The sequence below is a fragment of the Botryllus schlosseri genome, chromosome 9, assembly GCF_051294905.1.
Source record: "Botryllus schlosseri isolate E-star chromosome 9, Bs_hap1, whole genome shotgun sequence".
In the NCBI taxonomy this organism is placed as follows: domain Eukaryota; kingdom Metazoa; phylum Chordata; class Ascidiacea; order Stolidobranchia; family Styelidae; genus Botryllus; species Botryllus schlosseri.
Window position 1 is genome coordinate 15,700,019 of NC_137244.1, and position 19,938 is coordinate 15,719,956.

Here is a 19,938-nt window from a genome sequence, read left to right on the forward strand (position 1 = left end):
CGTAAAATTCTACTCAATTACAAGTAGATTTCAAATCTACTTTGAGTGGAAGTGGAAATTGAAAGGTCTGAAAGCTGCCCGAGTAGTTTGAGAAAGTAGATTTGGTGAAAAGGTCACATACTTTTAACGGTTTATCTGAGGTGGCTATTTTCAAAATTGCAAAAAAAAAAAACAGCTTTGCGACTAAAGTAAAATGACTAACGACACTATCAATAGGTACGACCTCCCAAAATATATTCAGTTACAGCAGGAGTGGCCAACCCGTGGCCTGCGAGATAATTGTCAAAACTGATTGTATTATCAAAAAATGTATTGTCCGGGTAACTTATTGTGAACTTGCAAGGCCAACTGAAAATTTGATTATCGTGGCCACGAAATTTGGGATGTTGACGACTAAAATATTAGTTTTGGCCAGGGTTGTGACCAAGTCACGAGGTTCCGAGTCACAATTCAATCTCGCCTCTATAGTTTTGGCTCGAGTCATGTCGAGTCATTTTCAATTCACCACCGAGTCAAGCCCGAATCCAAGTCGGCTGGTAGAGGGTCGAGTCCGAGTCACAGTGTTGTGACTCGAGTCCAAGTCATTACGTTCAGTTCTCAGTTCAATCAAGTTCCACCCAGTTTTTCAACTCTGCTCGAGTGATATAGAATGGCTCGCATTCGTAATATAGTAATTTTTCTCGGTGTTAACACACTCCAAATAGGCCTCGGGACTGATGACGAAATACCAATAATATGTTAACTTTGCTATTCTTCAAAGTTACAATGAAATGTCTGTCTTGGCCACCCTCGTCTCGAGTCATATGACTTGGTTTGAGTCAATCACAATGACAGTGCGCAAAAAATTCTACGCTCTTCACACGGTTTGTTGTCAGTTGATGAATGATAGGCGCATGTTGACCGAAACCCTCGATATCGATATGTCCAGGTGCCAAATAGCCCCAAATAGTCCTTGCAAAGTAAGCCCAGCGGTATACAGAGGCTCTTCGCAATATATGCAAGTAACAATATTCATTTATTAACTTTGAAAACTTTTTGCCTTTCGCTCGACTAGGTCTTATATGCGCATTGGGTTTTCATGACATAAATGTTATTGATTTTGAAGTGTAGTAAAATAATTCTTGTTTTCGCCGTCACCAAATCCTGTTCGCTCCTATCAGACGACTAAAAAAGTTCATTAGCACTCAGGCGGTCCGCGACATGATTCGTAAGTTGCATGTGACTCTCTGGCCGAAAAGGTTGGCGGCCTCTGAGTTACAGTGAGGCAGGGGCTCTATTTGATTCGAGTGAGAATCCTATTTTCTATGCGTCTTTCACAGGCTCTAGACCAGCGCCCAGTGCTGGATATTGAAATCACTTACATCGACGATAAAATGATGAACCGTATTATGAAGGAATCAGTGCTGCTATCGTCGGCTGTTCTTAGCAACGTTTTGGGGGCCAGTCAAATAAACCAACCTCGTGGCCCATTCGGCATTCTGGACAGTGTGTCAGCGTATTCAGTGAAGAATAACGCGATCGATACGTCTCTAAAGGCAGCGAACGCAGCTCTTGTTTCGGTCGCCGAAGCGAAGTGCAGAGTTGAGAGCATGGTGGCGATGGAAAAAATCGCGAAGTCTATCACGTGAGTCGTCCATGTCAGATAGGGAAGGAGTATTGACAGAATGAGAGATAGTCTAGCTCAGGGGTGGGCATGCGGCCCGCGAAAGCCTCAATAAACGTAGAAATATTGATAAAATGCATGAAAAATATCAAATTTCTGTGGGTACTTGATTCAACTTTTTCCTAATATATTTCAACATGATAATGATAAATGATATATTCTTACCATAGTATTTTTTTTAATTTTCGTGATGGCGCGATGGCCCGACCTCGCGGCCCATGTATTTTGAAAGCTTTCCATTGCTAAACATCACAGAACGTGAATCGTAAATGACTTAATTCGGACCACAACAGTGATTTTAGATTGGAAACACGAGCAAATTTAATACATATTTTGCTGTACTTGGATAAACCGATTTGCGAGTGTGTTAGATAGATTCTCTCTTTTTATGTGCAGAAGTATTTATATATATAATATTTATATATTGTAGAAGCGTATTTAAAGGTAACGGGGCTATGATGCTGTCAGCATTTTGTGTCCTGAGGGTAAACCAAAAGTGCAAGCAGCAAATCTATGAACAGATAGCTGCTCACAGACTCAAATTTACAATAGTTCTAAGAACCGGGACAGGGATATCTAGAGTTCTAGATATCTACTGAAAGCCTGCGACATCCTGCATAGAATCTACTTTTTAAAATACTGGTACTCTTTACTTGGACACCTGTAACAGACCTTAAATTTTATACTTCTATGTGGAGCAGTTTTGCGTTTTGACAAGTCTTGGAAATCACTACTTCTACTTAAGTAGCAATGGTGACTAGTTTGACCGGGTCTACATAAACATCGGTCTCAAATCTCGAAGTATGGGCTCCTTTATTAGCATGCATTCACAATTTCTCACTCTTCACTTCGTTTAAACTACTTCCATTTCCGTGAGTGCGGGCCTCAAATATCAAAAGAATACACCAATATCGTGCAAATGAATGAAAAATTGACATATTTTCAGGATTTCTTTCCAATTGAAGCTCCTCTTTGAACGGTTCACTCTGCTCCTCTACCTACATTTTCTCCCTGAAATATTCAGCATTTCTTGTTTCCAAAAGCTTATTGCAGCTCTCAACTAAATTGGCTTGAAGGTACCGTAACCGATAGTGACTCCATCCCGACTCTGATATCACCAAGAATTCTATCAGCTCAGGTTCATCCTGGGGTCGTTGAAGAGGCTTTATCTGTTTAATTGTGGGAAGTGCAAGCGTAAAGTACCAGCAGCGTTAAATTCGAGAGCTAGCAGCGCCACAAAACTTGTCGGTTTTGCTTGACGATCGCAATATCCTTTGTCACCATTTCTGTATCTATAAATTTCAAAAGGCAGTTGACATCAAATTTGTATGATAAAATTATATTGAGCAAAATCCACCCAAGTGCCATCTCACTCCTTCACTCAGCGGAAATCGATGCTAGCGCATTGAAACAGCAGGTATACTGGTATAACGAGATTGCTGTACGACAAGAAGTCGAAAGGGTACATATGATGAATACTAATATAAACACAAAAGTCCGCTCCTAGCGCCACTGATTTTATTCGCTCAGCAGAACCTCACATCATGAAATAGCGTTTTACCTATATACGAAAGTACCGGTTCTCCGGTAGTTGGCGGGTGTTGCCTACAATTTGCAGGCTGCTCGACCGTGAAAATTGACACTTAAGTCTGGTGGTGCGATGACTTAACTTTGAGTGCCGATCCGAACGTATTTGAGTGTGAGTATACTTTTTGGCGTGAGTTGAGTAATGAAATCGTTGCTGAGCAGAGAATCGCTACTCGGCAGAGAAATTGGTCACGACCCTTAGTGTCCAAAGTTACCCTTAAGTGCAAAGTTACCCCGGTTTACGGTAGTTAAATTACCTAATGTGTGCTCGTCACATTTTGTTAGGTAAAAACCATTCTTGGATTAGTTGAGTTGGATCCTTTTGTTGATGAAATCATCACCACATGATGTCGCTGTAGCGCCTGTATCAGTATAGAAACTATATTGGCTTGGATATCATTTTGTAATTCGGAAAGTAGCCAAAACCATCACAGGATTGCCTCAAATTACATTTTGAACAAGCTGATTCTATTTTCTGTAGTTTCAGCATGATTCTTGAGGATTCTTGAATAACCGCCGTACAAATTGTATTCACTTTATTCATCACAGCAACGGGGAGGAGCCATCAGAAAGAGAAGAAGTCGTCCGCAAGGCTCTCTCAGAAATCGCACATGTACGCGACGAATACTCGTCGATTTATAAAAGAATGGGTAACCGGAAATCAACGGGTCAGCTCGCCAATTCGGCAAATGAATGGAAAGATAAAATTGAATTTGGTGCCACCCTGAACAAGTACGTATGTTTTAGTGAATTTGTAATATTTAGATGAGGGTAGGCTCGCAATTTCAGTCCAATTGTCCGTTTCAGGCTCAATTTCACACTGTCGTGTGCGACATTTATGTACAATGCAGCGTAGAGTATATCCGAATACCTTGTGTTGAATGTAGGTCCAACACTGTGAACTGTGAACAATTGAACATGTTACTAAATAATAACCAAGTATTTTTTATTATTTTAACTAAACTTTCAAGTTCTTCAACTGACCGCGAAATTGCCACTGATTTGCAGTTTTGTAGAATGCCCGGAACGTCATCTGAAAATACCGGCCAAGACGTGACAAAATGAGTTTCTTTCAATGTGTCGACGCAGTTGATGATTTAAATTTCGTAAGAATATGAACTGAATAATGCATGGAATCTCCTGACCAGTTGACTATTTTTGTAGAATTTATACAGTTCTGAAAAATCTTTTAGGAATCGAGTGAGACAATGTAAATAAATTGGTTGTTCCTGTCAACACTACGATGTTTACAGACTGATCCTGCAAGAGTTTACACAATTATTTTCACTGTTTACACTTGACTGATTTGGCACTATCGAAAAAACATTCAAGCGCCGTTTAACTCCAAGTTGAATTCAGTAAAAAAGCACTTGGCCGGCTCTTTGCGATGAGCTCCTCGATCAAAAACCAGATGCCGGCTGCCAAAGGCGTGTTCAGCGCCAGCCAGAAACGACCTTTCCTTCCCAATAAAGTGGAAAAGAAACTGCACCAGTATGAAAAGGTATGGAGATTACTCATAATGGTCGGTAACGAAAAACTTTTGCCTACTCAAGTTTTGTTTTTTACTTTCGCTTATACTTTAGAATTTTTTAGGCAAAACTATTCAAGTTTTAGACTTTAGAACTTGGTAAGTGGAAAGTAGTTTTGGGCTATGTCGCGATCATTCTTATGAAATCAAATTGACACAACGACTTGGCAAAATAGCCCCTGTATCCTGCTCGAGGTAACTGGATACCAATCTGAATACCAATTTGTAGTGGCACTAGTCATTTTGGGTTTGTCGCAAAGATGCACGCATATTGCAAATACTTATTTGAGTACTTTTCAGAACTTCATAATTTACTTGCACTTAAAGTAGTTTTGATGTGTCTTGGAAAATTTAAGTGTAATTTACCTGCTTACATCTACTTAGTATCAATGATGACCACCTTTGAAATTACTTTACTCTTGTGACGTAGATATAACGGTATAGCAAAATGCACCTTTGCAGCCGTAGAAAATCGGTGTAGAGTAGAAAAAGGGTGGTTTATGAAGATCAGTATCTATGAATATCAGTACAGGTCGGCGTTGTGTGTGTTTAGATTTTAGCCGTTACGAAAGAGAAGAAGAGGAGAGAAAAAGCGAGGGCAAAAGAGCCAAAGAAACAATCTATCACCAAGTGAGAGCTAATATAACAGTCGCTGTTGTGTCTTTGTTCACATAGCAAAATAAGCCACCAAACAGAAAACTACGAGCACTTGTAAGCAACGTAAAGGGACCAATTAGTTAACACAAGAAATGATAATTAGACGTGATTATACTGACGTAATACACCACAGTTGCAAGTAGAAAAATGAAAAAAGATGACGCATGTAAGCTTCAGATTATTCCTTAGATCAGCTCCGGTAGTTACAATGAAACTGCATTGCAGCAGTTCTGACAGAGTTAAAAATTATACGAGCATACAATCGCAGGCAGGCACTGTAGGCTGATTCGCAGTGAAAGTTATTGATATTATTGATGAAGAGACTGAAAGAAATCATCTTGGTTCGAGCTGTGGGGAATTGGAGAAAGTCGTAGCAGTTGCAATGTTGAATGATTAGCCATTAGATCAATGGTTCCCAAACTTTTTCGGCTTGTGGCACACTTATGGCACACTCTCACACTTATGCCGAGGAAAGATGCTTTAAAATAGATCGATGTTTGACAAGATAGCGTAATGGTGAAGCGTCCGGCTTCTTGATCGGTATGTCATGGGTTCGATCCCCGGCCGGGTCAGACCAAAGACCTGATTAGTAACACTGGTATCCATTATTTCCCTGCTTGACGCTCATGCATTACTGGGATAGCATGGAGGGGTGGTGCAAGACTTGGAAAGCCATAAAGGGCTATATCTGCACCATCCTTGTCCAGCGGCATATGCACATCATGCACTCATGATATGCATATGCACATATGATATGCAGATGCAGATGCACATGTCGTGTGTATGCATATCATGAGTCGGTGTGTATGCCACAAAAGCATCAAGGACAAAAATAAGCTACGTCCTTTCCTTTTTAGTATGTGAACAGAGCATATACAATAAAAAGGCTTAATTCTTCACAAACAAACGCATATTGTCATTAATTCCAAACAGTGTCTCTCGTTTACAGCTTTTAATTTCACTCAAAAGAAGAAATGTCATGTTCATCTAGTCATGAAGATGCAAATTTTAACACAATTAGATTGTTTTGCACTGATCATGGAATATGATTTGCTAGCAGATAGCTAAAACTCATCCAATTTCTTTTGAAGAATTAGCTTTGAATCTATTATGGGAATTTTGATAGATCTTCTAGCTGATCTTCTGCTGAAAGATTGCTTGACTTAATAGGATGCCGTAACTGATTTCATTGTCACTTGCGCTTATTTATTAGCTGTTGAAGAAGTAAACGCATCTTGAAGTCGCATATGCTAGTCTTCAGGCCCTTCTCAAAATATTTATACAGTTCTTTTCCAAAACTACAAAAATGTTCGCGCCACAGTTTGGGAATCACTGTATTAGATAGTGTGGTACTCCCTAATCGTATTTCCTATTGGTAAATTTAATGAATAAATCTTTACATGTTTGCCCACTTCATAGAAAATATTTTTCAATTAATTGGTGAAGTATTATGACAGAAGGTTCAACTGTTTCAGCTATACTATTGACTGTGTTGAAATGGACAGCACCATCTAGTTGGGTTGTCAAATGTGTCATGAATGCAACAATTCTTGTTATTATTGTGTAATTCTGATTTTAGTCAGTATGACTAGGAATGTGATGCCATATTTATACCTGTCTGTTACGTTGACATGTCGATTTTCTGAGAAAAATGAGAAATTCACCGGAGACCCCGAGAACAATTTGATGTCCTGCATTTTTTATATCGAATTTGCTATAGTAATCTTATTTCTTCAAGATGAGAGGTCAATAAAGATTGCTTATGCATCGGCAAAATTTGCCATTTTAACATTACCATGTAACGGTGAGTGCTTGCTCACAGTGCACTCGGATGTGATTTCATGCTTTCATTCCCACAAGTCATTTCAATCCATGTCAAATTGTAAATTTGATAATAATAAAGTTATTTGAACTGACTTATGGCTAATGACACTACAAATACCTGCACTTGTTCGAAAATAAGTTCAGTCGTCGTCATATAGGGACTGTCCTACAAAAAGGTAGGTGGGGGATCAAGAAAGAGTATATGGAATTGTAAACGGAACACATATCAGAGATCGCAAGTCTTGCTCAATGATGCTCATGTTTTCAATTTCCAGGGTCTTCAAAACTCAGAATGTTCTTTTGTCGGAATCTTTACGCGATAAAAAGGTCGGCGCCAAAAGAGAGACCTTGTCCGAACTCGTCGTAAAATGCGGAGGAAGACCAGGTAAACTATAGTTGTACGACACATTAGATTCGGAGTATCGTCAGCAGTGGAAATATGTCTCCGACGTTCTAACTGTAAAAGTACATATTTTCAAAGACAACCAATTCGCGGAGGTGGTCAAAGTGTCAGCGTTGCTACTCAAATAGAATTAAAAGCAGCAATTTCCATGACATGGCAAAACTACTCAATTAGAAGTAGAAAATGAACATATGAAAAGTAGGCCTTCTCAAGTAAGTAGTTTCAAAGAGTAGACTCGGTCGATGGTTAGCATATTTTTTGCTGTCAATCGGAGGTGGCCATATCCACTTTCGTAAATGGAGGGCACATTTTTGCGACCACCACAAAATGACCAATCTCACTACAAATCAGTGTTGGGATCAAGTCACTACCTCCAAGTCGTCTCGAATCGTTGCACATTTTGACTCGAGTTAAGTCAATCGATTTTCGGAGGTGACTCGAGTCGAGTCACAATTCAAGTCGAATTGAATTTTCCAAGTACGATTGATGACGCAAAGTCATTTCATTTTGCTAGATGTGTGAAAGACAGATTGATCGGTCGTATATCTTGAATCAAATAATGAGTATACAGTTCAACATAAATGCAAAAAGACGTTGTATCACTCACCCACACGTAGAGCTGCTAAAAAAATACATATGCTAAAATAGATGATTGGTTACGAAGCGTGGAGAAGTTGAAACGAATTGATTTGGTACAATACACTTATAGCACTTGACCCAACAACTGGTGTAGTAGCATTAGTGAAAGGATAATCACCACATACTGTATGCAGAGACAACTCTATTTGAGCATGGTTAGTCAATGTAGTCGGTAGAAGTATATTATTGACCCCCTCTGCATGATGAATTATTCAAATTCATGTTATTCTTGGTACAGCTACTGTCACTGCTCCATATATCTCTCTTGCAGTTCCCAATGTAAACACAGTGCGGACGGATACTTTCCTTCTTTGTTCCGATAAAGATTTTAAACGCGACAGCATGCTCGTAAGAGATGCGAAGCGCGCCAAAGTAAGTTCATTTCCAATATTTATTTATCTACACGCTATTAGAGTTTACAGTGTCAAATTTTCTGAATCATTGTGTCGATATGACGCTATAGATGTATATCATCATCGCATGGGTTGGATTTGGAAACATAACATACATTTTCGTATATTGACTTACCAAATAAATATTTTCAAACTCTTGATCATCAAATGCACAATCATCGTAACAAACTTATTCTCAATTTATGGCACTTGGTCTCATATCAAATCTAATAGAGGGGTGATATGCCACTCGGGATAACTGTCAAAGATCTGGTGGCTAGTTTCTGTAGTAAATTGACGTATTGGTAAAGTGCAATCTCGTGCTGTCTTATCTTACTGCAACTATTTATAATAAAGTATTCCGCTCAGAAATGCCCACTTTTTGTGAGAATACTTACAAATATCACAAGTAGAAGAATGATTCAACAATATAACTTTACAGAGTTTCAAACAAATCGTGACTCAGTATTTTCGCTATCTTGTGATTGGTGGGATGCTACCAGCTGATGATTGATCATATAAGTCTGTAGACGGAATCACTTTGTTACATCTGTGAATGCTCAAAATGAAGCTGATCCCGTACCAAATTCTCTGGCCAACGCTATATGAAATCTCCTTTCGATTTCAGATTCCAATTGTTCGAGAGCAATACATTCACGACTGCATCGCCAAAAAAGAGATGCTAGACCACAAGTCATACTTGTTCGCTGCTTAAAACGTTCAGTAATCGTAGACCAGACTTGCAGTTGTATGTTTTCGCAGTAAGATAAAAGGTCGATTATACTGAGTTACGAGTCGTTTGAAATTTCTGGGAGAGGGGTGGGTTGATCACACCATATGACTAATGTTAGGTTTGGTTTGTGTGTATGCTTTCCGAGTCATAGTCATGAATTGGGTAATTAAATTGAAGTAAGTTCTAACAAAATTGCTGGTGATATGATAGCTCGGCAGGTAACTAAGTAACCATATTGGAATGTCAGGTTTTCACTCACATAAAATTTTCCAGATTAATGATGTCCTACACTAGGCCTCAACTAAGTCAAACCTTGAACCCATTGACATACTGCACCGGTTAAGTAATTATCTTAACTCTTTTCTCTACACAGAATATGAACCAGCACATTTATTAAATATAGCACTTGTATTTTATTAATGAAGCTTTAGATATGGGACACAATCCAGATATGCATAACCAATGCATCACCAAATCAATGTTGAATTATGTAATCTGCTGTAAAGAGTTGCATTAAGATTCACATGCACATGATATGAAAATGTAAATTCCCACTGGAAAAGCACTTGACACAATTTACCACTTCAGTTTTTCATAGACAATGTATGGATGGAGACGGTTGAAAAGAAATGGTTTGGAATCCGAGAAGGGCAATATATATCTGACCACATAGCAATATTTAAGCATGATATATGAAGTCAATGAGCTAATGTCCGACCGTTTGTGATGTAAAGATCGAGTCATGTAGCTAGCTGAATGAAGTAGATTGTTATAATTCTCAAGCGGAAGTGATGCCTTACAGCGCAAGCTTTGTGAGAGAGTTTTTTCATCCAACCGAAATACATAACAATCGGACAGCAATAATGGTGGTACAGAAAATACGCATGCACAGTATTCGGTATCAGATAGGAATGATCAATACGACCTTGGTGGTCAACTAGTCTGATCGCACCTGCATCAAGCAGGTACACTTGTCTCTACACAGTCTGGCTGTAACAAATGGTAGTTTAAAAAAGTAGGAAATTAAAAAAGAAATATAAAGACGGCAAATCAATGAAGGAATGTCTGGGTGAGGTAGGGCAACAGTGTTGGTATGACGGCAAGAGGTAATTAAGCAGCTCTTTTTTAAAATCAATTATAAGGTTATTCACGGATAGGATGTGGTAATGCATTCCAGATGATAGGTCCTGAGTAGTCGATATGACCTATAAAGGCCTTGTTACTCAATACTCATCACCTCCAAAGTTGGTAAAAGTTGGAATGTTGGCATCAAAAACCAGTGAGCCAGTAATGTTACTCTACACCTGTAGCAATGTGTGTTAGTAGACACGATTTATTACGTTGCTCAGCAAATCTCAGTTATTGGTGACCTCAGCAATGTAACGGTTCACTGCTGTTCGTTCAGCGACAAACATTTGAGATTGAGGAGAGAGCAGTCGAAAAAACAACCAGTGAACCCAGGAAATGTTCTGCTACCAAGAAAAGGTACATTTCTTGTCTCTTAGAAATGAACCATTTTGTGGCGTTCCTCGAGTAGGCTATGTCTTCAGCTGATATCGGTCCAGAGTAGTAATCAGTCCAGAGCAGTAGTTTTCAAATATTCTATCGACGGCAAAAAATTTGCCAAGCCAGACTCTGTATCTGATGACCCGCATCTTTGGCCGGATTCGGACATGTGTTTGGCGATTTCTTAATAAACACAAGTCACTTTTACATGATTTTCAGCAAGAGAATCATTCCCTTGAGTACTTTTGGCCTGCTTCTATAAGAGTGACATGCAAGAAAGTGTGTCCTAATTGAGCATGATGAGCAGATGCAATTGAAAACTAATGAAATTGATGATTTTATTGCCGTTGTTGAACACGTCCCAGTTTCAACACAACTCAAAGTCATTTTGAGTTCAAGAATGCATCACGTTTCCCAGAAGACTTCTAACCTCCTTAAAATCATTCACGCCCCCACTTTAACCACCGGTCTATACTGTGTACTTCTCATCACACATACTATCTATTGGGTATACGTTTTGCAGGCTTTCAGCGGGAAAGCGGCGTGAGTCCATGCCTGATATAGGAATAGGTGGAATGCTTCCTGTCAAAGTTCCATCCACCGTCATCTTCGAAGATCTACTTCGAACCAAATACTATTGTCAAGTCACAAAGCAGAAGGTAATGTTAGCATACATCTGATATAAAGTGAAACTGAACTGAACCACCGCCCCCTGACATGTCATGACTAGAGCCTGACTGATATTTTTACCGATATCAAACTGTAACATTAATTACTGGCTGTAATTTGAAATACACATCCCAATCACAGATTGATGTTCTATAGATAAAATTACAAAATAAACCTTGAAATTTGGCGGGGGTATACGATCACAGGGTTCATCTGTATCATCATCCAGTCAGCTGCACCGGCATTGGAGTTTTAGGTATGGAAAAAAACTAACAAAAACTGATCATAAATATATAAACAAATAACTATTATCGGGGAACAAGCAAAACTAGCGAAGTGATTTTAAATATTCAAATACGCAAAAAATCAAGGCACAGTACAATCTAACTCCAGCCGAGTAAGAAAATAGCACTTTCAATCCAACAGACGTATATTGTAGATCAAAAATAACATCTTTTCAGCATTTTCATCGAGAAGTGAACTCCTACGGTCTGCATAAATCAACCCAACAGCAACCACGTGAGTTGGCCAACGTCAATATTTCTGCAGAGAAATTGGTCAGACTCTAGTCATGACATAGTTACTATGTGATTGAGTCATTGAGTGTAGATGCCTCTTTGTAACACATTCTTCCATTTTTATCTCCATACATCTGCGCCAAGGTGGTAGTTTGATTGATTTACTTCATCAAGTTTTTTCAGCTCCTTCCTTTCTTTTCGTAGCATTGATAAAACACATATAGGGCTGGGCACAATGATATGAGTCCTGGAATATTAATTGAGTATTAATTCTAATGACTTGAGTCGAGTAGAGTAGAGTAGAGAGAGATGATTTTTTCGACTACTGGAATTATGCACTTCTTGCCACTAAGCGTCAATTTATCAAGGAGAATTATAGTATCAATACCATTTTCCACTCTGAAAGGCTGTAAACCTCGGTTGGTCGTATTACAGCTGAGGTGGACAACCTTTTTGCTAATCACGGCCGCATGTCGATTACTTATGTATCGTACAGCCGCATTCCAGGGCATAGCCGTAATGAACTAACTTGATGCCAAATACCTATGTTAAACTGTCCATGTCTATTTCTGGTGAACTTTGGACAATTCTACTTTTCATATCGGCCTATTATACGCACCGAAATTGTGAGTGGTAATGTTATGAATAGTCATAAATTTTTCAGATCACGGATGGATTCCGTCATTAATAGTAGCAGTATCACATATTACTATCAAATGTTTATCCTTTCGCAGCCCATGTGATCAGATTCACCGGTAGAGGTGATAGAGGGAATGCTTTCGAAAATTTAGGTTAAGTTACAAATGATAATGCATCTTCGGGTGGGCCAATTGCTATTAGTCACTTTGTTGCATGCTGTTATTTCTTGACCCCTCATCAGGATTGTCGGCAATGTTCCCTCTAATTTTTGACAAGTCTGCGCACACTCACCAACTCACTGCGCAGACCCTTGGACAACAGTGCGTAACTACTAAAAAAAGGTCATCACTTCGGATGTTTTGTGCGCAACTTGGATTTTCTGTGCGCAGAGACCGTGTCAGCACTGCACATTTGCGCACGTGCGCAGCTTAGAGGGAACATTGATTGTCGGTATGATAAAAATATATTGGAATCGCCCAAATGTATCAGAAACAACTTTCCTTCGTGAGGAGCACACGATTCCGATTCCAGTTGAGATTGCAAAGGACCCTACTATATTAAAATTGAGAAATGAAGTCGCATTGAATAACGCGGAGCGTGAAGAAAAAATTTCAAGATTAATTAAAATATGTCAAAAATTCGGCAGTGAATTCGTAATTTCAAGTTTCATGTCGACGTCTGCCAACACATACTAATTGAATTACGTGTCGACGGCCGCACAAATTTCCTGCTAAGGCCGCAGATTGCCCACCTCTGTATTACAGCATACGAAACCAGTAGTAGAAAGCTCCGTACGCTAATGGAAATGGCATGAAATTAGGTATAGTCGCCATTACATTCTTTTTGGTCGCATAAAAGGTACATATTTGAACTTTTCACATCATTTATACTGTTGCGGCATAACATGAATGATACTCAGATACTTGACTCGGGCGAAATACTCGATTCAGAATCAAATCACTGTCGGATTTGCTCAGCCCTAATGGCAATAAAATCATACTGATACTAAGCTATTGATTATAGCATAAGCAGTGCTTCTACTGCGGCTCAACAGGAAAATATCTGGCTGTTTCAGGATGTAGATCTTGTAATGGAGCTCACCGCTGTTCCGTGCACAAGCGGGAAGCATTCGTGTTTACGGTACGTAATGATAGTCGATGTCAGTGGAAGCATGGACGCCATAGTGGGAAAATCATCCGATAGTATACTCGAACGCATCAAGGTATGCGAAGTAGTAGTTTGGATGTGTGGGTTTTGTCCAGCACGCTATGTTTGCTGTTCCAGGTGTTTGTCGACGTGGTGATTCACAAAATTGCTCATGACGATTCATTGGCGATTGTATCGTTTGCCGACAACGCGCGCGTGGACTTTCCTCCGACTGCTATGACGGATACAGCGAAGGTGATGGCAGAAAATTACATTGCCCTCATACAATCATACTACATAATCCAATGAATGTGTACGGACAATGTCGTACATTGTAACTATATCCATCGTGTTGTGTGTGTCGCCATAGTAGGGTTACCATATTTTCTAGGCCCCAAATCCGAACGCTCTTCATTATCCATGCGGTGTTGAAAATGAGGTATGAACACATTATCTGTCAATATGATGTCACATTCGCAATGCTTTGCAAATCCATTAAACGCCCCCCCCCCCCTAAAAAAAATACGTTTGTCTTGGGCCCCATAGGGTGATCGACAAAACAAGACGGGCCAAGACGGGCCATTTCAACTCAATCCCCTTTATGCATATCATTCCATAAAACTCACACATATTATATCCGTAGCGGGCAAGTCCGATATAGACTATGTGCAGGTAATGGTGAACTATAGACTTGTCTCTAAATATCGTCGCTGGAAAGCCAAACAGTCTTATGTCAATATAATTAGGACATAAATCAGTTTTGTTTTCAATTTCCCTTGAAACTTCAAGTTCAAATGTCCACTTCACTGGATATTCCTGCTATTTAGGAACTTGGAACCCGGTTAACGAAAGATCATCTCCAAATAGTTATAGAAGATCAAAATTCTAAAATACGCGAAGTGGACATAGGACAATTTGGTTTTCTAGCGACGGTATTCATATCGGCTTAGTGTTAATGGTATGAAACTTCTTCTTCAAATTCATGAATGAATTCCGTCAATAATATGGGTAGTGGCACCTAACACAATAAGGGCCTGACACAATGATTCGAGTACTCGGATCTGAATCTAGTATTAATACTAGTGATTCAAGTCGAGTAGTACATGATTTTTTCGACCACTGAAATTTTATACACTTCTTGCCGTTAAAAGTTACTACATAAATGAGAATGATAGTTTCTGTACTCTTTTTCTAGCCGCAAAGATACATCTTGCATTGTAAAAAGTAGCCACATTCGATAAACTGCTGAGAGTTTACGACCCCAAAACCATATCCACTTTTTGAAACTGCTTGTGAAACTTTCAAATCTTTCATTTACTACTTCTACTAGTAGCAATTTTGACATGTATTGGGAATTGCTACTTGTAATTGTGATTGAGTTTAAATTACGTCACTGCTTTGATCACCTCTGGAAATAATATCACCTATCATACATTATACTGTACGTTCCATACACGTCTCAAGTAACTCTTGCGCGTCCAGGAAGAAGCTTTAAAAGTCGTGAAAGGCCTACAAGCCGGTGGTGATACGAATCTCGAATTAGGACTCGTGGCAGGCTTGAATTTACTTCAAGGGTTAGTACCATCTGTACATCCGGTAATTGGAAATAGATCTTATTAGCGCCTGATTTCAGCGGGGAGAAAGAAGATCGAGACCTCATTATTCTGTTTACCGACGGGGAACCTAACAAGGGTCAGATGGATGCAACCGAGCTGGTGAAGCAGTATCGTCAGACACAGGCGTCATTGGGAAAAGAATCTTGTGTTCCTTTATCTGCTTTTACTCTCGGAGGTTACACGCCGACACTTTTGCATTCGGTGAGATGGATGATTTTTCAATTTTTGTGAATTTCAACATATATAGCGAACGACAGTTACATATAGGGTACATATAGGTTACAAATTGAGTACGCAAGCTGTTTTATTCCGAATTGAGTATGAAGCTTTGAGCAATCAAGCATGACACCATAGCGATATAGATGACGTGGAAAGTTTGAAATATCTGACCACACACTATATATACACTATATTGAAGTTTATTTTGTATATTCGGCGGGGGAGATAGTGTAGTGGTTACGATAAGCGCCCACCAATCTGACGAACCGGGTTCGATTCCCGTCGGGGATTCATCTGGGCTCCTCCTCCCCCGCCGTTGCCGTTCTTACGGCGACAAAAAGCCCAGTAAAAGACCCGACGAAGAAAAGCACTCACAAGGAACGGAAAGAACTAGTAGAAAGGGTCCCGGCTTCAAAGAAGATCAACATCGAAAAAGAACTGTGACATCGGGCAGTCTAGGCCGAGGTGGATGTTAGAGTAAAGGATCGCTACTGATGCGTGTCGTTCGATATCCTCCTATCTGTTCATGACATCGTATTATGTCTTATCGCATTGTGCATTGTGTGTGACTGTTCAGATGAAAAATATAACCCAACAATGTTATGTTATGTTATGTTATCTAGTACGGCCTGCCTTGTGCTACATGTTTTGAATACTAAGATGGTTGTAAGGCGTCCTTGGCGAGATGAGAGTATCGGAAACAATAATTCTCATTGAAATTGTAAACATATAATTCTCGCCGTGGCAAGGAGTCTATGATCACAGTATTAGAAACACATCCTCTCTCTTTGCTTGACTCAAATCGTTACGACTCATTTACGGAAAGCTTTCCGACTGGCTCTCAACCAGGGTCGTAACCAAATCACAAGGTTCCGAGTCACAAGTCAATATCACTTTTATAGTTCTGGCTCGAGTCAAGTCCGAGTCCAAGTCAGTGAGTAGAGGGTCGAGTCTGAGTCATAGTATTGTGACTTGAGTCCGAATCCAAGTCATTGTGTTCACCGTTCAGTTTTGAGTTCAAATCCTGTTCAACCCACTTTTTTCCACTCTACTTCAGTTATATAGAATGGCTCTCATTCACAATAACGTAATTTTCCTCAGTCCTAACAATTTCTTGCCCTATTTTCCAAGTAGCAGGAATGATAGATGAAATATCAATAATGTGATGACTTGACTATTCTTCGAAGTTACAATGAAATGTCTGTATTGGCTGTCCTAGTCTCGAGTCATATGACTTGTTTCGAGTCATACACAATGACTCGAGTACAAGTCGAGTCCATACAAAAATTGATTCGAGTCGAGTCATGTTACGCATTTGAAAAATATTCAAGTCAAGTCATCAAAAAATCGGGATTCGAGTCGAGTCATGACTGGAGTCATAACAACCCTGCCCTCAACGGTGGTGAACGTTTTCACGTCAGTAGTGGGATGAATTAAATTCGAAATGTAGGAAATATTTTCTGGCGACGTAATATTGAAATGACTGAACAACTAGCAGTATGGTACACAGTGTATATTTGCATGAAGACTCGGAAATAAATTTAGAGCATAGAGGTGTGCCTTCTGGCGGCAGATGATTGACTTTCGCAGATTATAATTGTAGACTCTAGCACAGCACAGCAAGTTTAGCTGTGTGATAACACTATTATGGTTGTGCGAAATCTCAGCATCTGCAATATCGCTGTATCATTTCGGTGGAGAATATTTCCTTATGATTATGCCGGTAGTCAATGTAGCCGCCGATGCTGCTCAGGTATAAACTGAAGATGAAAGATTTGACAATCATTTAGCTTTTGAAAAAAAATAATAGTTTGAAAATATATTGAAGATTTTGTATTGTACATCAACAGCGCTGTGAACTGCACTACCATTAAATACATGGAAAATCTCACACTAAGACTCTACCGTTTTAGCTATCATGTCAGCTGGGAAGTGATGCATTCTACTGGCTGAATGAACACCAAGAATTCGAGAGGGATATGCTCACGACGATATTTTTAAGGTAGAATTGCACACACTGTCTTGTGACGCGCGTATGTGTATTATCCAGCCGGTTGATTCTAAAAAGGGAAAAAACTACAGTCTCCGACGTCGCCATCGAAATGAGCTGTTGCGACGCCGTGAACTTCAATCTCAAGTTAACGTATAAGACGGATCGCATGGTGGGTACTAAGTTATTACTGCTGTGAATGTCGAATTCATTCTTGCTGTTTTAAAAGACAATTTTACGGTACTATATATTTCAATAGTCTCAACCACAATGTCAACACAAATGACACATGCCCATAAGATCCTGGATATGGTGAAGTAGTTGGTATTTTTTATGTCACAGTTCATCTGTAACATGGTCAGCCATGTCTGCCTCTGGTGTTTCATGGGGTAGGGATAGGACGAATCACATATTATTATAGTACTGTCACAAAGCATATAGCCTGTTCACGACAATACCGATATGCATTTTCGCCAATGATCGTGAATTAAAGTGTACAACTAAATGCATGATGAACAGTTGCTACATTGTTTAGTTAAAACGCAATTTCCTTGTTGCTTTTTTCAGGAATTGTCTCTGGATAGCATGAACACCAAGATACATTCTATCGTAGAAGGCACAAAGAAGCACATTCCTTTAAGTTTATGTCTCACTAAAGACATGCAGGTGATAGTTTAGCATTGATATCTAAATGGAAATGTACGAAACTGTTTAGAGAACTCTCTCTCCGCGTGAACCGAGGAGTCGCGTAAATTTCCGTTTCCATGACTTCACTGTCAAGTCTTGTAACATTAAACAACAACACAACTGATTTTGAACTGCGACTAGGGCTCAGATTGTGACTCGTCAAAAGTGTGACTGCTGTTCTGCTATCTCATAGTATTATGGTTTTGAGATAACTTGAACAGCTGGTGAAGTTGAAATGAAGACATGATTCAAGTCTGGTTGTTTTGTGGTATTAACAGAGGTGGTCAGTAACGAAGTACTTCTACTTTTTCGAAGTACTCAAGTAGTTTTCCTCTACTTCTGGTACTTACTCAAGTAGACCTGAATTTTACTACTTCTACTTCTACTTCATAATATTTTGTGATCTACTTACTTACTTTTCGCTATTTTCAGTTTGTCAAGTAGAAGTAGTTTAATCCTCCAATCAGGAAGCAAGCCTGAGAAATTTCGGGGCTGCTTTCACGGAGTATCGACATTTAATTTTCATAAAAGTTGAGTTAAGCCTAGAATTTTCGTCGCGCTTTGCGCGCAGTCTTATCGGAGTATCCAGTGTGATTTCACCAAAGTATCGGTGAATATAATTTAGGTAGCGGGTTGCCGTGGTTCCGTTCACACCGCATTGTTGCCCTTCGCCATATCAAATATTTCATCACAGTATATATGGCTTATCATAACGTTTGAAACTGATGTTTCGCAATCTAGCATTTACTTGTCATACCGTGATCTAACTGTCCATGGCGTGTCCTAATCTGGAAAAGTGGACCCTGACTTTTTTTTAGTTTTAGAGCTGTTTTAGCATACCAACCTTCGAAACTTTCTGGACTAAAGACATTAAATACATGTTCCGTTTTTAGATTTATATTTCACTTTCAATTCCCAGTACCATATATTTTGATTTCTAAATATCAGTTCTTTTGTCTGGATAACGTACATCTTGAAGTATAAAAAGTGTAGTAATGCCTTCAATTTCCAGAAATAAAGCTACATAATATAGCATTTTTACGGTCCACCATATTTTTTATTTACGTTTACTAATCGAAGAAAGGGTTTACACCGCATCCAACACAACATCTCCGTATTGCTCTTCGACTAAACTACAGGCCTTATAATATGTGGGAGTGCGCAATACCATGATATTTTCTAAAACGTGCTGTTTGAGTAAACAGAGGATTAGTATCGCATTTCCATATCAATACTATCATTTTCATCCCATGATGTGGACGAATACTTATGCTATTGAAAACTGGATACCTGTTGGTATGCATTAATATGAATCAAGCTCGTCACCTGTCGCATAGCTCAATTTGCACCTTTTTATAATCCATGTGAGCGAATTAGGATCGTTTTCACAACTACTTACTTACTTGAGTACTTTTAAAGTCGGTCAATTCTACTTCTACTTCAAGTAGTTTTAGGTTGCTCATGAAAGAAGTACTTCTACTTGTACTTGAGTAGATTTTTTCGTCGCTACTTCTACTTCTAC

At 39.3% G+C, this 19,938-nt stretch overlaps 1 protein-coding gene across 3 annotated transcripts in view; it reads left to right on the plus strand.

The window, feature by feature from the left end:
• The window catches only part of LOC145446143 (uncharacterized), a 32,748-nt gene that overhangs the window by 6,873 nt on the left and 5,937 nt on the right, over window positions 1–19,938 (plus strand). For 2 of the 3 annotated variants that reach the window (XR_013917216.1, XM_080324374.1), the window contains exons 10-24: window positions 1,320–1,624; window positions 3,800–3,982; window positions 4,610–4,751; window positions 5,332–5,408; window positions 7,535–7,644; window positions 8,540–8,673; window positions 10,832–10,911; window positions 11,456–11,591; window positions 13,834–13,980; window positions 14,043–14,159; window positions 15,387–15,478; window positions 15,538–15,721; window positions 17,653–17,741; window positions 17,808–17,901; window positions 18,297–18,395. Coding sequence is in view for 2 of the 3 variants with exons in the window: in XM_080324374.1 (XP_080180500.1) it covers window positions 1,320–1,624; window positions 3,800–3,982; window positions 4,610–4,751; window positions 5,332–5,408; window positions 7,535–7,644; window positions 8,540–8,673; window positions 10,832–10,911; window positions 11,456–11,591; window positions 13,834–13,980; window positions 14,043–14,159; window positions 15,387–15,478; window positions 15,538–15,721; window positions 17,653–17,741; window positions 17,808–17,901; window positions 18,297–18,395 (1,989 nt within the window). In the remaining variant the exon portion in view is untranslated. The remainder of the gene's footprint in view (window positions 1–1,319; window positions 1,625–3,799; window positions 3,983–4,609; window positions 4,752–5,331; window positions 5,409–7,534; window positions 7,645–8,539; window positions 8,674–10,831; window positions 10,912–11,455; window positions 11,592–13,833; window positions 13,981–14,042; window positions 14,160–15,386; window positions 15,479–15,537; window positions 15,722–17,652; window positions 17,742–17,807; window positions 17,902–18,296; window positions 18,396–19,938) is intronic. The other variant, XM_080324375.1, reaches the window with a different exon arrangement.